This window comes from Dasypus novemcinctus, chromosome 9 (genome assembly GCF_030445035.2).
Source record: "Dasypus novemcinctus isolate mDasNov1 chromosome 9, mDasNov1.1.hap2, whole genome shotgun sequence".
NCBI classification, from domain to species: domain Eukaryota; kingdom Metazoa; phylum Chordata; class Mammalia; order Cingulata; family Dasypodidae; genus Dasypus; species Dasypus novemcinctus.
Genome location: NC_080681.1, coordinates 10,990,986 through 11,011,525, shown reverse-complemented (window position 1 = coordinate 11,011,525; position 20,540 = coordinate 10,990,986). Strand labels below are relative to the sequence as shown.

Sequence of the window (20,540 nt, the reverse complement as noted above, 5' to 3'; positions counted from 1 at the left end):
TCCAGAGATGATATTCCCAAAAGAGAGGCACTAGAGGAGACAAGCAGTGGCTTTACTGGGATAATAAATATGTCACAATTGCTGCATTGAACTGAGCTTTCCCAGAAGCTGTGGTTCTCTTTGGGCACTTGGCAGGTCTCAGACAGTAGCCAGTGGGGTGTCAGTAATATGCCTGTCCCTGACCCCAAAGGTCAAAAGGACAGAAGAGAGAGTTCATAAACTCCTTCTGTCCACTGCCCAATCATGGCTTAAATTATCTCTGAGCACCTTTGTGACTATTCTTCATTTACATAAGATATTTTAGTCACTCTGGATTTGAGAAAGCAAGTTAAGCATCCTCCCTTTGGCCCCCTAACTCTGAACTATCCTGGTTTAAAAATTGCCTTTGCTCACTTCTCCTTATGCCTTATGAGTCTATGGATAGAGCAGTCAGAAGGGAATTCTCCGCTTGACCAAAGGAGCTAAAATCTGGTGGCTTTACTTCAATACTACCAGTCCCTGTAAGCAGGCCTAACCAAATAGAGAAAGGCTAAATAAACAGTGAGGGAAAAAAAAAGAAAGAAAGATAGTTTAATGCACAGCTGGCTTATCTGACAACTTCCAAGGTGGGGCTTCCCCAAAAATAACAATGATACTCAGAAAAAGCTTTTTGGTTTACAAAATGTGTTAACAAATTTATAATCCTCCCAACAACCCTGTGAGGTAGGGTTTAATCTCATTTTGTAGTTGCTGTTAGAAGCTGTTCAGTGATTTTCTAAGGTTACCTAGACAGTGAATGGCTCAGAACTCAAAGACTTCAAATCCTGTGTACTCTCCTCCAAGATTGAGGAGGCCGAGGTTTGAGAGTATCAGAGTTCCAGCACCATCCAGACACAAACTGATACAAAATATTCAGGCACTGTAGGAGTTCTAGGACTGCCAGGAGAGAATATCTAAGCACAGTTTATGAAAGGAGCAGATGAGGCCTTCCCTAACCTCAGTAACAAATCCCTTTTTTTTGCCATTTCTGCAACCATTGCCACCACCACCAATGATCACCATACAAAACATTCCAGTTTAATCAACTCTGGCTCCTAGTTCTTTCTACTTTTACTCCCCCCCCCCTTTGATTTATATTAAAAATGAATTTTTAAATGTTTTGTAATTCTTATTATATTTTTAGTGCTAAATGTGGATAGATTACTAGCAGTCAAGAGAAGTCATGAGAGGAAGTTATTAAGGCTTTGGACTTTTAAAATATATATGAGAATTTCAGGCTTCACTCTTTTTTTTTTTTTTTTTTTTTTTTAAGGAGGCACCAGGAATTGAACCCAGGACCTCAAACATGGCAAGCAGGCACTCAACCACTAAGCTATACCTGCTCCCAGTTTTTTAATAAAAAATGCTGTCAACATCTGGTTTAGGAAAGAAAGGCCATGGAATGAGAGTGCTACGAAACAGTCCTATTACAGGGCCAAATGCCCTACTAAAGGTTCTAGGATGGCCTACTAAAGGTTCTAGGATCCTTAGCTGAGACAAGAAATTTATTTATAGCAAGATGAGGGGGATCTATCCTACAGAGAAACCCTGCAAGATGAGGGAGACAACAGAATTTGACTTGATCAAAAACTTTTGCTGCTCTCAACTCCTCTTCCCACCCCTATTCAAAACCTGGACTTCTGTTTAGGTACAAGACAGTGAGAAAAGGCAGCTTCGAGAGATGATGTGTGCAAAGGGAACCCTTCCCTGTTCAATCCTGGAATGCATTCCGTTAGAGACAGCATAAGCCTTCACATACCATACCTACCCCACTCCTGCACCCCAACTGTGCAGGCAGAAGGGAAAGCTGCAGGAATACAACGTTCATCAATCACAGATCTGGGATGCTATAGCTCCCTGACCTGGGCCCCTGCCTGAACAAGAGAATGAACACCTCATGAAAACCATCTACCTATAGTCAGGATTTCTCCCAGAGCAAATGGTACTTTTTAGTCTATCGATCTTGGCTCTCACTGTTCTCCCTGCTTCCCACCCCCACTGCCTCTGCATGTGGGCTCAGAAGTCATCATCTAAAGAATTCCATTGCTCACCTCCTGCATAGCAGCACAGCCTCATGAGGCCGCACACCAGATGGAGGGGATAAAAGTACGAGGTCATGGCTTCTAGCAAGAGGCTTTTTCTTAAACTAACCCTGACTCCTGGAAAAGAGGCAGAGCACGAGAGTGTCGGGTGAGCTGCTGACGGCAGCAGCTTCATAGGTCTTGTGTAAAGGGGATGAAAAAAAAATGAAGTTGGCTTTCAGTGGAAATTTCCCTACTCCCATCTCCATGCCTACTCCTCTTCTCATGTCTACTTATTGAAGATCTCAGGGTAGAATGAAAAGATTAAGTCAAACCAAAGGGCGACATGCTCCCCAATTATGGGACCCATTCAGCAGGTTGCCACACACATGCTGAAATGGAGGCCAAGCCCTGAACATAGACCGTTTTTCCAGGAATGTAACTATGAAGTAAAGAGAAAGTATATATGTCTGGGGAAATTGAAAAAGGTCATCAGTAGGCCTTTAAAATGTTCATGTATAATTAAAAAAAAAAAAAAAAAAAAGACAAAGGAATGGAGGATTATCATTCCCAGACTCATTATGCTTGCTGGGTGATAATGTACAGAAGCAACAATTAGAAATAAAACAGTTTAAGTAACAGAATAAAGAAATTAGGTAAATGAGGCTAACCGGAGAAGGTTTTCTATAGGGTGGTGACTTTTTCAGCTTGGAGGAGAGGGCAAAGGAATCTTATTTCAGTGCCTTAGCCAAGTGTTTTGCTGGTTTTTGTTTTTGTTTTTTGTAATTAACATGGTATATGCCTATTTTCAAGATTGGTAACATAGAATTCAGTTTTGACATTAACAAGTGGGCTCTGGAAAATTCTGAGTGGCTCTTTTCCATTCTCTCTGACATATCCATAGAGCCAAGTAATTGTCCTAACTCTTGCTATACCATTCTGCTTAACCATTTGTACCTAGACTGCCAGATGGTTCACAGTCCCCTTTAGAGCCATACGACATCTTGATCTATGCCAGTAAGCACCAAGGCACCTATGGGAAAGCACAAGGATGAGGCTATTTGTTATAGATACAGAGACTAAAAGAGACCTGTATACTGTAAAGTCCAACAAAATGTTTAAGTATCATTAATTACACCTCCCTATCATTTGAGATTCTGGGCCAAGTAAGGGATATAAAATATGCTTATCCAGACATGTGAGGCATTAATGTAGGCCTAGAGGCCCAGAACTTGGCATAAATCAAACGAGACCATTAAGAAATTAGAATGTAAAAAAGGAATAATTTAAAATAGAAAGTGCATGCTTCTTTCCCTTATCCCCAGTCTTAAACTCTGTCTGGTCCCTTATATTCCATTTGGAATACTGTACTTTTTTGGTTAGCAGATTCTTCACATCTGAGACCACAGTGAAGAGGAGGAGAGCTGCAAAAGAGCTTTAGGGATTGTAAAACCAGTTCACGAATAAATGAGGAGATAGTTCTTACATACTACAGGATGTTGGCGCAGTCACCAAAGACAGGAGACAAATTCAGATTTCATTACCTTCAGTTAGGTCTCTGAATTTTCGCATTTGCTGAAGGTTAAAACAGCTATTTACTGGGCTTCTGTCACATTCTTAACTGAACTTCCCTAACCTCTCAGGACAAAAATTACAGAGACAATTCTGTTTCCATGGAACTTCCTTGGTGCCACTTACAGAAACAGATAAGTGGATTTTAAGTCTGATCCAGTATGACCCTGAGTACACAATTTTTATTAATACGGAATAAGCCAAAAGGCAAGAAGTATCCTAGATTTCTATTTTACTTACTTAACTGGCACAATTTGGTACTGGAAAAGAGGCAGCCCCTTAACACCGATAGCATTTGTTGGTATCATCTTAGTTTTTTTCACCCTTCCCCCAAGCAGTTTATAAAAGGTGATTTCTGAAATTCTTCATAAAAGAAAAGCTTAAGGGTTTACATTCAACTGTGACACCACTATGAATTCATTAAGAAGCATGTTTCAGGTTGCACTATAATTTCCTATGTAACATAAACCCATGGAATCTGACATAAGCTGATTGCTCATGCTGGTTATTTTATTTACATTTCTGAATGGAAGGGATTTCAATACTCATAAAATATCTAACTGACTTATTATTTTTCGTCTGTTCTCCCAGAGCAGCTATTATAAAATAGGCATAGAGACAGAAGTCTAAACCTGTATGACTGGTTAAGCAACTAGGGAAAAGAGTTATTGCTCAAAAGCAATTTTCAAAAAAAAAAAAAAAAAATTCAATATGGAGCTTGAGGCCAAACAAGAGATATGGTTACTCTCAATGCTATCCAAAAGATAAAAGTTCAGAGAGAAAAATATTAAGTAACAGTGTTCATCATCTGCTTCCTAGTCCTATGGTAGTAGGTGGTAGCTTTGTAGGAACTCAGAGGTGCTGGAATTTATTTAAATCTTTCTTTAGAGAGCTAATATTAGCAGACTATTATAAACGGGGAAACAGGTGACTGGTTGACAGTGGAGTCCTTAAAACTCGGATTATTAATGTGCCTCCTTACCAGCATGTTACAAATCAGACTTCTGAATTGGAAAATACCATCATGCATCTAACTCACTATGTGGAGATGTATATTCTATTAACCTACTTAGAGAATAATTTCTGCTTATTCTAGTAGATGTGGAAAACTCAGACTGCTAGACCAGTAAGTTCCAAAGCCTGATCCTCAGTCTTCTGCCTCACAGTCACTGCTTAAATCTTACTATTTCTTTCTTCTGCTGCCACACAGAGTTAAATCAGTATATCCTTTAACCCTCTATTTCAACCTTGCACTTACTCCTTTACTCCACATACTTTTCATCATTTTACCATATTTACTGACTATACACCCAATTAAAAACTCCTCAAAGGACAGGTTCTGTGCCTGTTTTAAAATATGTATTCAAGGTCAGCTCTCCAATGATCTAATTAGTACTTATTATTTGACTAAGACAGCCTAATAAGGATAGAAAATGTTTTTAATATTTTATTTAGAAAATATTCTTGGTGGTTCCCCCTGTAAAATGGTAGAATTGTCAAGGCTGTAGAACTGATCAGCAAAAATCAGCCTGACGAAGGCAAAGGAGTCCTATTTTAGTGCCTTATCCCAATTATTTTTCTTCTTCTTTTTTTTTGTAATTAACATGGTATGTGCCTATTTTCAAGATCAGTGACTAGAGGATTCAGCTTTGACATTAATAAATGGACTCTGGAAAATTCTGGGTGGCTCTTTTCCAGTCTCCCTCACATGTCCACAGAGCCAAATAATTTTAGTCCTAACTCTTGCTATACCATTTTGCTTCAAAATGATATCACACTATTTCATTTTCAAACCCAGGATGGCCGTTAATCCTTGTTAATCTGCCGTTATTAGGAATGAAAGGATATGGAATAGACAGATGAAAATTGTGTGAGAGGCTTTTGTCTTATGGCAGTTACTATGTGAATCTGAGGCAAAATATTTATTATTTAAATTTTGAGTTGTTGAATTTTCCATTTTTTGATAATTCTAAGTTATTCAGATAAAAATTTATAATGAATACCACTGTTTACAAAAACATGAACTTCAGCAGCTGGTTTGAAGATGAAAGTCCTCCATGCTGCATATTTGAAAAGGGATAAGATGAAGAGACCTGTTTATAACGTCTTGTTTGATTGAAAAGAATCTTGACCAAAGAAATTCTTCTGAAAGGAAAAGTCCTCTAAGTCTGATTAACTTTTTGGTTCACTAATTCTTACGTGAGGCACTTGAAAATAACTCATCATCCACTTCTAATCAAATTAATGAATGTGGGAGGATGAACTAATCTATTGTGGCATTAGCCTCTACCTTATACAAACACATCTTCATGACTGCCTCAGCCTTTCCCCAGCCCCCCTAAACTATGAGCTTCGTGAAGACAGGGGTTGTATTTCAGACTTCATAATGGTGCCCAATAAATATTTGTTGATTGAATGAATGAAAGAAAAAACACATCTATTAATAGTAACATCTTAATACAATTAATTCAAACCTCAAAGACATACTACAGTATGTTACAGAGCAATCATTACCATATTACAGCATATTATAGAATAAAAGTCACCATATTTTTAAATGCTGAGGCTCTTTAAAAATCTAAACTTTGAAAACGAATTAAGATAAGGATCCCTACTGGAATGCTTCCATTCAGTAAGCCAACAATGAAAGAAGAATCTTTTCAGGGTATCCAGGACTCTCTGAACTGCATGTTCTAGTGCAGTTCCTGGCCTCCCCCCAAGGAGGCATTACAATAGTTAAAATACACCAAGAGCAAATTAATAAGAAGTTTTCACAGCCAGGGCTTAGCTGAATAAGAATCTCTGGGTTTCCAATAAGGGTTAAAGGGATCAGAATCAAGCAAATAAAAAAATCTGGCTGAATTTTTCCAGAAGGTGAAGTTTCTACTTTGAATACCCCAGCAACCAAGGCTGAGTTATGTATAAGGTTAGTAAAGTGCCTTCATCCACACCGCTGCCAGAGAACATTCTTCTATCTTACTGTGACTGAAGGAAAAACAGCAATGTATTTGTTTGCCAAGAACAGTTGTGGCTGTACTCTAGCTAGTAGTCTAACAACGCTAAAGGATTAACATGTAATTGTAAAACTGCTACTACCTGGGAGAAAAAGCTTGAACCTTGGCTTGAGAAAGAAATTGGGACTCCAATATTTTGAACTGATGAGGACAAGAGGACATATTCCTAACAAAGTATGTGAGAATATGCTCCCTTCTTAATATTTATATTCTTCCCCAAATTGCTTCTTTCTCTGTATGCCACATGCAAAGATACTCAATGGGAACATAGTCCTTTACTAGACTTCGAATGGTACATATATGTTTTATTTCCAGAATGCATTAAATTACAGGATGAGTTCAGACGGTGATTATGTAGTCTGAATTGTCTGAATATCGGTTCTCTTCATTTTATTGAGCATCACCTAAAGCTCAACAAATTATTTTTTGAGGCTGAGCTGTAGAATGGATCTAAGGCAATCTTAATGTTATTACAGAACTAAAAGAGATTATTTTATTTTCCTCAAATTCACAGAGAATACCATTAAAACACAAGCTTTTATTGAAGCCTCATCAGCGCTAAGGAACACAATCAAGTTTCCTAACTATCAGTACAACATGTTATCTTAAGTACATATGCTACCTAACATTCCTACTTTAGGGGAAAAAATCCCACAAGTTATGATATTTTAGACCAAAAGTTCATTCTGTTCAGTTAAACTTTCCCCATAATCCTTCACAAGTTTGCCCTTTAAATTTTGAAAAGAGACTGATGTTGAAACATAAGATATTCACTTATACGTAACCACTACCTACATGTTTCTATATGTAACGGGCAGTTACAGAGTCTGAAGTTCTTTATACAGTTATGTGAGTAGATGAAGCAAATCACCAAATACCATTCTTTCTTTTTAGTGGCTAACTGGCAAGAACAGGAATGAAATTGGAGTAAACTAGTTTGAAAGACAGAAAAGTCAATGTGCATCCTTTATTTTAAAGCTTCAGAGGTTATTAAATAGGCTTATACTGTGAAGAGTTCCAAGGCAGCTTATTTATCTACTCATCCATGTCTCTGACTTTGTAGAAAGCATTTCTCCAACCTAACTGCGCTTTCTATTTTTCTGACAGTCCGCATGTGCCTCTTTATTTAAAACTCTTCTCCAAATTCATCACCTATATGAAGACTTCTCTAACAAAATTACTGTCATTCTATATACCCCTCAGCATTACTACATTTGTTTTGAAATTGATTCTTTTGTACTTGTTCTGAAGTTGTGAAGTTATATATTATTGAAACCAAGCATATACATCATTACTAAAAGTAACAGACTATTGTATGATTTTAGGCAAATCACTTAACTTTGCTGATTCAAACTTCTCCATCAATAAACACTGGAAGAAGATTACAATCTGTTCTCCAATGGCTTTGGTAAGAATAAATGATAGTATAAATATAAACTCTTTAAAAAGATAAGAAACTGGGAAATGGATGTGGCTCAAGCAGTTGGGCTCCCATCTACCATATAGGAGGTTCAGGGTTCAGTACCCAGGGCCTCCTGGTGAAAGCAAGCTGGCCACGCGGAAGTGCTGGCCCACGCAAGAGTGCTGCCTCATGCAGGAGTGCCGGCAGATGTGGAGAGCTGGTGCAGCAAGATGATGCAACAAAAAGAGATACAGAGAAGAGATGGTAAGAGACATAGCAGAACAGGGAGCTGAGGTGGCGCAAGAAAATGAGCCCCTTTCTCCCACACTGGAAGGTCCCAGGATTGGTTCCCAGAGGCGCCTGATGAGAATACAAGCAGACACAGAAGAACATACAGCAATGGACACAGAGTGCAGACATGGGGGTGGGGGGTGGGGAGAAATAAATAAATAAATCTTAAAAAAAAAAAAAAGATAAGAAACTAAGTCCTTTTAGCTAGAACCACCATACCGTCTTGCAGTAATTCACCAAAATGAACACAAAGGGAGAGAGGAGAGGTACTGGCTATATGTTTTCTAGGTCTTTTAGAAAAGATGTAGTTGTTCCTTTGGCCACATATATGCAAATCTACAAGAAAGGTGATATCATAGATATCAAGGGAATGGGCAGTATTGAAAAGGGAATACCCCAGGGGAGTGGATGTAGCTCACGTAGTTGAGGGCCTGCTTCCCATGGATGAGGTCCAGGTTTGATCCCTGTTATGTCCTAAAAAATCAAAATGAAATCAAAACAAAAAAACCCAACTCTCTTTGGTGAATGGATGTAGCTTAGTGGCTAGCTCCTGCTTCCCATGCATGAGGTCCTGGGTTCATTCCCTAGTACCTTCTTAAAAAAAAAAAAAATTTCTGGATTGTAAAAATGTTAGATCTTTGAAATACTCTTTTTTTATTTTTAAGATTTGAGATTTATTTTATTTACTTCTCTCCCCTTCCTCCTCATTGTCCACTCTCTGTGTCCATTCACTGTATATTCTTATGCATCCACTTGCATTGTCAGGCAGCACCAGGAAACTGTATCTCTTTTTTGTTGCGTCATCTTGCTGCGTCAGTTCTCCGTGTGTGCAGCACCACTCCTGGGTGGGCTGCGTTTTATTTCATGCGAGGCAGCTCTCCCTGCGGGGTGCACTCCTTGCAGTGGGGCACCCCCTATGTGGGGGTGCCCCTGCATGGCATGGCACTCCTTGTGCACGGCAGCACTGTGCGTGGGCCAGCTTACCACACAGGTCAGGAGGCCCTGGGTATCAAACCCTGGACCCTCCATATGGTAGGCAGACGCTCTATCAGTTGTGCTACATCCACTTCTCTGATATTCTCTTGAATAGAAGTCTTGTGTCCCCTCTCCAGAAGAAAAAGTAATTAAAGCAAACCATGGGAAGCGGGATTAAGTTCAAACCCATGGCCTCCTAACCCGTGTGGAGCTGGCCCATGCGCAGTGCTGATGCGCGCAAGGAGTCACGCAGGGGTGTCCCCCACATAGGGGAGCCCCACGCACAAGGAGTGCGCCCCACAAGGAGAGCTGCCCTGCGCGAAAAAAGTGCAGACTGCCCAGGAGTGGCGACATACACATGGAGCGCTGATGTAGTAAGATGACACAACAAAAAGAGACACAGATTCCCAGTGCCGCTGACAAGAATACAAGCGGACACAAAAGAACACACAGTGAATGGACACATAGAGCAGACAACGGTGGGGGGGGGGCGGGGGAAGGAGATAGAAATAAAAAATCTTTTAAAAATAAATAAATAAATAAAGCAAACTATGTCCTAATTCATTGGGTAGCAAATGTCTTTACTTTTAATTTAGTGTTTCTCTTACTGAAAGATGTGGGGTGACTTACTGTATTAACAGAGAGTATACTCATTTGGTGGTTGAAAAATTGCCAGATGTTATTTATGAAATATTTATACAAGTTTGACAAACCAGTATAAATATTTCATAAATAACATGGGTAAACAAACAACAAAAGTAAATGGGAAGCTATTGCATGACAGTTAACAGTATAAGAAAAGTTAATTATTTATAATTGCATCATAAATAGTTAGATTTTAAAGATCGGGAATTTGCCTTTGAAGCCTACTACTTAAAAACAGATTGTTGAAAGCAGCTTGTTCTTCATGACATACATAATAGTTCCAGCTTGCTTTGATCTTATGGAGCAAGGCTTAGAAAACAAGTTTTGTGGAAATTTAAAAGTAGAATAGTTCCAATTTTTTTAAACCAGGGCAAAAATTTATTTAGTAGTAACAGGTGGTTACCATTAGTATTCAGGTTACTTGAAATGGAAACTTTGACATCTCTCCAGTATTCAGTCGAATGGTGTCCTCACCCATCTCCCTGCCTCTAGCATGTACCAAATTTGATTCTAAGTAAGCCACTGTCAGGTTTATCAGCAAAACTTTAAGGTTCTACCCCGCCTTACCACAGCCCTCTCTCCTGATGCTACTGTCTCAGGTAATATTAATACTCGGTACATTGGTTTTCTGTATTTAATAGTGGTTCCCCATCTTATCTGATGTACATTTTGCAAAAACTTAATGGTATATGAAGCTTATTTTAAGGATTATTTAGTGATAGGTTTTCACCTATCAAGTCGAATACTGGATTAAGAAATTGTTTTCAGGGAAGCAAATTTGGCCCAACAGATAGGGCGTCCGCCTACCACATGGGAGGTCCAAACCCAGGACTCCTGACCTGTGTGGAGCTGGCCCATGCGCAGTGCTGATGTGCGCAAGGAGTGCCCTGCCACGCAGAGGTGTCCCCGTGTAGGGGGGCCCCACGTGCAAGGAGTGCACCCTGTAAGGAGAGCCGCCCAGCGTGAAAAAAGTGCAGCCTGCCTGGGAGTGGCGCCGTACACAGGGAGAGCTGATGCAGCAAGATGATGCAAAAATAGACACAGATTCCCAGTGCCGCTGACAAGAATACCAGCAGACACAGAAGAACACACAGCAAATGGACCCAGAGAGCAGACAACTGAGGGGGTGGGGAAGGGGAGAGAAATAAATAAAAATAAGTATTTAAAAAAAAAAAAGAAATTGTTTCCAGAGTCTTGATTCATTTTAATAAATTGCTTCCCTAAAGGTTGTATGAGCTTACCTGCAATGAATAAAATGCCTTTCTCAGCAAAAAAACAAAGACTGAAGTGCAAGCTAGTATTGGTTTAGATTGTATTAAGTAGTCTTACTAATTTAGTTTCTCTGAACATGAGAAATCTGATTGTGGGGGAAGGGAGCAAAACAAAACTCCACTCGAGAAAAAAAGCTAGAAACTATTCTTCAAAATTATACTCTTCTTCTGTATCCCATTTTTCTTTCCATTTAGAGGAGTATGCTGGATCTGCAAAAATAAACATATTTCCAAAAACAAAAAACATTAGATTTGAAGGGGGAGGTGGTATATAAAGGGACTCTGTATTTTCTGCATGATTTTTCTGTCAACCTACAAAAAATCCTAAAAATTCTACAACTTTTCTAAAAAATCAAAGAAGAAAAAACAGTAGGTTTCTTAACATGAAATTCTAATATCTCCAGTGTAATTGGTTTAAAATGAGCAATTTATATCAACAATATCTAAGTTTGGCTCTTCTAAAACTGCTATGCAGTCCATCTGCCCCAAATGCTAATGATTAATAAATTAAATATATTAGTAGTTGTTAGTGACAGGATGCCTTAAACTTTGGCATTGAGACTTTGACTTTGAGGAGGAAAAAATTATTAAATATATTGCCAATTAAATTTAGAGAGAGAGTTTTTGAACTCATAATTTACAGGCATATGTTAACAGGAAAAAAGGGTGCTTTTCACTAACTTCAAAACTGAATTAAACCCTGGGGAAGGGATAAAGACATGCATTAAAAGTACAGTCCTTCATGTATGAATTACGTAAAAAAAAAAAAGTACACTGTCCTTGGGAAACGGATATGGCTCAAGCGATTGAGCTCCTGCCTACCACACAGGAGGCCCTGGGTTCAGTTCCCAGGCTTCCTAAAGAAGTCAAGCAAGACAGCGAGCTGATGTGACTGGCTGGTGCAGTGAGCTGATGCAACAAAGAGACACAAGGAGGAAATCACAATGAGAGACACAACAAAGCAGGGAGCAGAGGTGGCTCAAATGGTTAGGTACCTCCCTTCCACACAGGAGGTCCCGGATTTGGGTCTGGTATCTCCAAAAAAGAGATAAGCACACAACAAATAGACACAGCAAGCATAAACAATGGGGGGGGGGGGAGTATAAATAAATAAAAATAAATCTTAAAAAAAAGCGCACACTGTCCTAACTTTTATTCTCCCTGCCTCCCCCGCCCCAAGAATTCAGAGCATGGAAATTTGGATAAAGAAGACCATTAGCAATTTCACAAATTTCTAGTTCTTTTTGAAGGAGAATAATGAACATGAAGCATGAAAAATACCCTTATAGGAAACAGAGAATATTTCTTCCCCTGATAAAAATATCCCAGTTAATAAAGAAAATCAGAATCAGAAAATGCCAGACAGATCAAATAAAGACTTTAGAGGCACTAACAACAGAACAAAAATGTAAACACTTAAAAAAATCTCTGACCTGTCACACAATAGGCTTACTTCACTCTCTGGATAATCTCAGAGAAACACCTTAGATGCGGTAATGTGGAAACAGCATGGTTAGAGAACAGTATTTTGCAGGCATATATGCTGAGTTACAATTGAAAATGTTTTTAAAAAACTGCATTAGTTCTTATGAATTAAAGAAGTCTCACAAATTTGAAATATAATCTGTTTTCAAACAAAATAAACTTATTTTAATTGTCAATTTAATTTCTCAATATGGCCTTATGTATTTAATAAAGAGGTATAAAAACAGGTTTTTAGCATTAATTAAGTCAGATGGAGAATATAAAAAAGGTCTTTCATCTATTAATAAATTTCATGTCACTGGTTATGACAATGGAAAATTAGGAACATTTAAAAATACTCATTTATTTCTTTTCTACTAGTATATATCAATAAATAGTTTTAATAGTTTTGATTACTATTCAGTAAAAGACACTTAAAAATTAAATGATTATTTTAACATATATTGTTTTGGGAGAAAAATTTTTAGTTATTTTTGGGAAGGGGCTGAAGAAACCCCAGTGACACTCTGCAGAGACTCTTTTGTTAGTGTAACATCTGACCTCCTATATCTTTGGAAATAATGCAACTTGGCTAATGTAGTCCTTAAAGAATTAATCAAGCAGATTGTTAAGCCCTAGTTATAGTCAAGCCAACCAATTATGAGTTGCTCAGAAATTCATCACTGTCTCAATAAACTCTACTCACTTGCCTACCCTAAAAATAAAATAATAAAATAAAATAAAGAAATTCATCACTGGCATGTCCAACCACATTTCCCCATATAAAGATTAGCAGAAATATGTGGAAACAGGGCCCATTCCCACCCCAGCACAGCTATAGTATGTGTTCAGTGAAACATATCTCAACAAAGTTTCGCCTTAGTATTAATAAAACAATTTATTTGAGACTAATTCCTGACTTTACCCATACGAACTTTTCCTACCAACACTGCAAAAGCCGCCCTATTTAGTTAAACCCCAACTAGGGAATTTTTATATTCAAACACACTTCCGAATTCAAATAATTAAGGTCACATGCAACAAGTCTGAATTCATCAGTAAGTCTGTGCAGTCCTCCAAAGACCATCTTGAGTCTGTTCACTGTTGTGATAACGCCTTCCCAAGCCGTATTAATAAGAAAACTTTTCTTGCAGGAGAGAAATGAAAGGGGCCAGGAGGAGATGAAGACTGGCTCTCTAATGAGAGCTCAGTGCTGCTCTTAAATAAAGAAGCTCCTTTCAGATAAGCAGAATCAGATTCCAGTTCAGTTGGTTTGTTGGCTACCCTTACTTTGAACTCTCATATTTAACCCAGCAGGCTTCAAAGCAGGTGAGAAAATGACCTACCACTTAAAGGCAATTTTTCCTTTTTCAGGAATTCTGGCCTTGGAGAATATCAGCTCTGATATCAGCACATTCCACATCTCCAGGGATTTATGTAATTTTTTTTCATTGCTCTATGTCTAAAGTCAGATTAGGTTTTCATCTCAGCCAGGGGAAGAATCAGGGGGGAAAAAATCATAATTGCTGAAAATGTAGTCTTATCCCACAAAGCTTTATACCAAGCAAAGGGAGGAAGGGACACAAAAACCACTAACCATCCTAGTTTGTTACCTTCTATTTATTTAAATCTGATGTACAGTGAGAATTGTTAAAAATCATTACTCCCCAGTGTCTTCCTTCACAAAATAGTAATTTGCATTTTAATAAATTCAAATTGAATTTGCTCTAGCCTGTGAGCTAATATAAAATAAAATTAGGTAAAAAAAGGAGACAATGGTAGTAATGGAAGGAATTTAGAAAATTGTCTTGAATTGTTATCCCACACTAAATTAGAAAAACAAGTATGTTTCAAAGAATAATCATTGATTTCTACTTGGCTGGCCATCAAATATCTGATTTAATTGAAACTCCTAGCATAGGCAGTTTGCAACTTACCTAAAGGTTCTGTTTTATAAGGGAATTTACCAGTGCCTGGAACGTAAAACATTTATCCACTTTCTGGTTCACATAATACATAATGTACCAGATGTATAGACTATTAGTTTTGTTTAAATGATGCCTAGCCATCATTTATACTCTAGTTTCTAGGGGGAAAAACTCTTAGGAGAAATGTGAAGGCTAGGATTTCTCAGTATAGCTGCATTTGGTGGTGGTGGTGATGATGATGATGATGCTAATGGCTACAACTGTATCTACAACAGCTAAGATTTGTCTAAATGCTTGACATATTTTAAAATCATTTGACCCTCACAAAACCTACTATTCTCACTTTATAATGTGAAGTAGAAAAGGTTAAGTAATTTACCTAAGGTTGCACAGCTAGCAAGTGTCAGGCCTGGAATTCAAAGCAAAACAGTCTATGTTCATAACTATTCTGCAATGCTGCCCTTTCTCCATCTTAAGGTGGGCACTATCCCACCTTATCAAGGTATTCCAAATCCCTCACATTGGGGATAGAATAGAGCATGTCAAGCTTTAAATGTGCATGTAGGATCACCTGGAGATCTTGTTAAAATGTAGATTCTGATTCAAGAGGCCTGGAGTGCTGCCTGAGGCTCTACATTTCTAACAGCCTCCTGGGTGAAGGTGATGCTCCTAGCCCACAGACCACACTTTAAGTGGTGAAGAAGTAAAATTTGAGCCTCTAGCTCCCTGGCTGCCTGCCTACAGAGAGAGGCAATTATACATTATGTTTATAAGCTGGAGACTGCCCACACCATAACCATTTTCCATTAACTCTTAAATAGAATCTGCCCTTGCAACTACTGCACACCAAATATTGATCTTCAGGTACCTTCAGTAAATACTTAGCCTTTAGGAATTTGAAATATACACATGAAGGCCACAGAGATAAAATGTGGCTGTAAAAGTTTTGCAGTCAGGCACATTTTAAACACTATACTGCCAACTATATAAATACCAAAAGATAGTGAATGCCTGTTTGTTGTTCAACTAGAATCACAGTAAATTAATAGCTTTTGGCCTAAAAATAAGCTTCCACTTTAAAATGTTATTACTCATTCTCAAACCCTGCTAGAAGAGTGCTAAGGAACTTGTGCTATGTAATCTTTAAAGAGCTTCTGGTGCCATTAGTAACATCTTAGGTAAAGGCAGAGACTATATAACAACAGTGATGGATAGAGCACACAGTGAGGATATTCCACAATAATTTTGGCCCATATCTCACGGAAATCCACTAAAACACACACTACTTCCAGTTTCTACATCCCCCTCCTTACTTCATTTTCCCTCTTTCCTATCCCACTGCTGTGAAAGAAACCCAAGAACCATTTCTCCCACTGTTTGTCTGTGATCCCAAATCACAGTTGTACATTTTTTGAAGCTGTTAAATGGATGAAATACCCTTAACTAGTTCATGTCTTTCCTATGCCAGATTATACAATAAAGTCATTTCAGTTTGGGGTGCACTCACTCCCCAATCAGCACCATTGCAAACAAGAGCTTTGGTGTGATCATTAAGTGTTTTTCTGTTTTGTTTTGTTTTACACTAAAAGGATATAGTTCCCAACCCAAATATCTATACGTTCTGTAAAACAGTGGAAAGTCATTCTATTTGAAGCTTGACCCAGAAGCAAGTGCACAGGCCGACTACTAGGCCTATAGCCAGTGGCAACTTAACACATTACACAGCTGATCTTCAGGAAAAAAAAGGGAAATCTATGTTCTTAACACTTGTGCCAAAAGAAAGCCAATTATTCTTTAAGGCAAGAAATAAAATACTCTAGAAATGAGCCTGAAGGCAGGAAAAGAAATCATGAGGAAGAATGGAATTAGTATGGAAGAGAATAGAGAAAAATGAAGAAAATACAGTAAAGCTGTATTTTTTTCTGTGTATGGATCTCAGTGCTTTTTATATTTGGGATCATAATGAATCAGCATTTCTTTGTGGGTTTTAACCCTAGTACCTGATAAAAACAGAATGATGTACAAGAAAGATGCATATAAAAAAAGGCTTGGAGACGTAAAGGGAATTATATTTGGTAATTTTACTTTGAGCTGGGGCACATTAATAAATATATGTAGAAGAGCAAATAATCATGGGACACCCTTTCTCATATCAGTCCCTCAGGTCCTTCCTGGGCCAGGAAACAGGGAAGCAGTTCAAAATCAAAGGGTGAAAATGAAAGTAAAGGTCAATACATGGTTTTACACCCAAGGTAGGGAAAGTCATTAAGAACATAACAGAAAGGATCTTTAAATAAAGAGGAATAATCTGTGTGTAGGGCAAATGTTCCATCTTACCTACTTATTCACCAGCCCAGTTGCACTTTTGAATTTAAAATTCTTACAACTAAAGATTTTGTTTAAATGGAAAAAATCAAAAGTCTTGTTTACAAAATAAGAGATTTTAAAAAGATACCAAAGAGGGAAGTGGACTTGGCCCAGTGGTTAGGGCGTCCACCTACCACATGGGAGGTCCAAGGTTCAAACCCTGGGCTTCCTTGACCCGTGTGGAGCTGGCCCATGCGCAGTGCTGATGCGCACAGGGAGTGCCCTGTCATGCAGGGGTGTCGCCCATGTAGGTGTGGTCCCTTGCGTAGGGGAGCCCCATGCGCAAGGAGTGCACCCCATAAGGAGAGCCGCCCAGCGTGAAAGAAAGTGCAGCCTGTCCAGGAATGGTGCCGCACACACGGACAGCTGACCCAGCAAGATGACGCAACAAAAAGAAACAGATTCCTGGTGCTGCTGATAAGGATAGAAGCGGTCACAGAAGAACACACAGCGAATGGACATAGAGAGCAGACAACTGGGGGGGAGCCGGGGAAGGGGAGAGAAATAAATAAAAAATAAATCTTTAAAAATAAATAAATTAAAAAAAAAAGATACCAAAGAAGCATTAATGGTAAAAAGAGTTGGATTTTTCTTTAGTTAGTAGCAAGTGCTATGTTTATCTCTGAAAGTGATCTACAAAACCAACTTTATAATGTAATAGCACTGTATTCTTTAAACTTTTAAATAACAGAAGTATAATTCAGATCACCAAATACTTATGATGTATTTATAGCAGTAACTTTACAAAATAATTCCTGTAATTTACCATAACAAGTATCTTCCACCATTCAACTGGTTTAGTACAGTCAGATCAGAGATGATTTCTTGTATGTTTTACAGATACTCTACACAAGTCCTTGAGATCATACTTACAGCTTTAGCAAAAATACCCATGATTTCAGGAAATTGGTGGGTGAGAAGGGCTATCACTGCTGTAGAAGAACATAGTCCTGCTGTGAAATGGATGAAAAAAGGTAGCTCCTTCTTTGGGTAAACAGAAACATGATGAAAGGCTGCAAGGCAGAAAAGGTAGAAATGGATTTTATTTCAAGAATACAGTGTTAACCAGCTTTTTTTTTTTCAAAAGATTTATTTTATTTATTCCTCTCCCCCGCTAATCTCATTGTTTTGGCACTAGCTATTTGCCTGTCTTCATTTTTTTAGGAAGCACCAGGAACCAAACCCAGGACCTTCCATGTAGGAAGGAGGTGCCCAATCATTTGAGTCACCTCTGCTCCCTGAACCAGTCTTAATATTTTCAAATGAAATCTAAAAAAGCAAAGTGTTTTAAAACAGAACAAGAAGTCTCTGACCAAGCAAAGTAAAATAAAATTATTCATTATTTACTGCAACATTGACGGCACATCTACACAGGCCACTTGTGCAGGGGACTGGCATCGTGGGAAAGAGCACTGATTGTAAACTCATGCTGAGTTGGCTTTCAAAAAGAGCTTCGTCACTTATTAGCTGTGTAATCTGGAGAAAGCCGCTACCCAACTGTCAAGAAGTTGCTATGGAGTTGTTATAATGAACACAGTAAGTGCTTAATAAGTGTGAGTTGATATAATTCTTGCTCTTTGGGAACTTCAGAGTCTGGTATGGAGATCAAGACATGGATTGGCGATTTCCCAGAACCATCGGTTAATAATTCTACCCCATTATTAATAAGTTCTACATGTGCATTTCATTGAGCACTATAAAAAAGTAAACTGGAAAACCAAAGCCCTGGGATTGTGGCCATAAATGAAGTCTCTTGTCTTTTTTTTTTTTTAACCACATTCACACATTTACTCAGTTATTTTTCTAGAGCTTGAACATGCCATTACCAACAGTATTCAAGTATTTATGTCTTATTTGAATAACAATACTGAGATGAGCCTATTACAGTATCTACAATGCACCTACAACACAGTAGGTGCTCAGCAAATGTCTGCTAAACTGAGCGCTATTCTGGGACTTCATTATTCCAGGAAGTTGACCACTCAGGGTTGGACACTAACCCAAGGAATTCCTGATGTAATATCCTGCATAAGTAAGGGATGACTAATTCAATGCTGAATCAAGGTCAGCTATAAATTTTACTTTTTAAAACATGATTCACAGAGAAGATTACACCTAAGTTTCCTTCAGTAGTTAGGATACTTTCATGTGTCATACTATGTTCAGAAAATATATACCAAATACCAAACTCATTAAAAATCCAAAAATGCTCAGAGCTTTCAACCATGTTTAAAGAAAAAAAAAATAACAGAACTCATTTTTTTTTAAAGTTAGGAACATGAGAAGCTGTAGACAACATTGCGCTTTTTTAACACCCAAAAAATTAGCAGGCCTCTCTGCTCTGCCCCTCAGCCATGAGAGGCCAACTTCTCTGGCAAACCAAGAGAACAAACCCTGGTCTCTAAGAAAACAGGGAACACATACTTATTACGTATGTCAGTAGTCACTGTAATTGCTATCCTGTGAGAAGACAGCAAAATTAATATTAATTAAATCACATAGCATATTATAGTTTCCAAAATGCTTTAATTTATATTAGCCAGTTTAGTTTTCTCCAAAAACCTTAAGAAAGAGTATTATTCTCATTCTATAAGGTAGAAAATTTCTCAGCTTTGGTAAAATGTCCTTAAACACGAGATTTTTTTATACTGTGGGAGAGATCTAATTATTTCTTTTTGGATTGCTTTCTGTAGATTCATTTGTCAGTCAATGTTTGGCTAATACATCAGGATAATGGATGACTAGTACAGAAACACTCCCTTGGAACTAAAGTTCAAATTTCATCACTGGCTTTCAGAGAAAAATTTATCAGGAGGCATAAAAGACAACTAAATCGCTATGTGAACTAGGGGAATAGTTCAAGCCTGAACTTATGAGGTCCATAAGCAAATTCCAGAATGCTGTAAGTCATATCAAGGTTGAAGGAGAATTAAAAACAAAAAACATTAAGTTCCCTTGGGTATTAAAACTCCATGTTATTAAAAATATGTTCATTCTACCACAGTCTGAGACAGAAAAAATACTCTAAGAATGTACAATATAATCAAATAAAAGCCCCAGCATATCCCTCCTCCCCTATCTCCTGGAATTTGCAAATGAGGAGGACTCTATATCGAATAGAATTAATGAAGTTTTGTCAAAAAGAAAAATGTCTGATCGGGGGCCTATAACTCTGGCAATACCTGATAATACTATATTACTATATAAAGTTGGCCTTCTATTATTAGGCAACCTTTGTAGTGATTTGTGGGGCATTATTTTAGGCTAAATGTTTTAGCCTGATATAATATAGTCTTGTCTATTGATGCGCCACAGGTAAAGATTCATACTTTTGGCTTACATATCCTTGTTTCTGTTAAAATGGAAAACCAAAACCACTAAGAACTACCCTAGAAAGAAAAGAAATTTCTTACTAATGACCTCTTAACTGCCAAAGTCAATGGATTCCTCTCAGTAATTACCTTACCTAATATCACAGATACTCCTCATGCCTTTGAAATTTTTCCTCCTTTACATTTCTGGGATATCTAGTTCTTTTTCACATCCTGTATCTCTTGCCACCCTTCTCTGAA

The 20,540-nt window shown here is 38.0% G+C and overlaps 1 protein-coding gene across 12 annotated transcripts in view; it reads right to left on the bottom strand.

Moving 5' to 3' along the window:
- The window catches only part of ST7L (suppression of tumorigenicity 7 like), a 147,163-nt gene that overhangs the window by 49,945 nt on the left and 76,678 nt on the right, over window positions 1-20,540 (bottom strand). For 8 of the 12 annotated variants that reach the window (XM_058303041.2, XM_058303033.1, XM_058303035.2 and 5 more), the window contains one exon: window positions 17,842-17,981. In XM_058303041.2, coding sequence (XP_058159024.1) covers window positions 17,842-17,981 — 140 coding nt within the window. Of the gene's footprint in view, window positions 1-6,051; window positions 8,245-11,235; window positions 11,420-17,667; window positions 17,982-20,540 lie in introns of those variants that run through there. The other 4 variants (XM_058303034.2, XM_071217199.1, XM_058303036.2 and 1 more) reach the window with 3 other exon arrangements.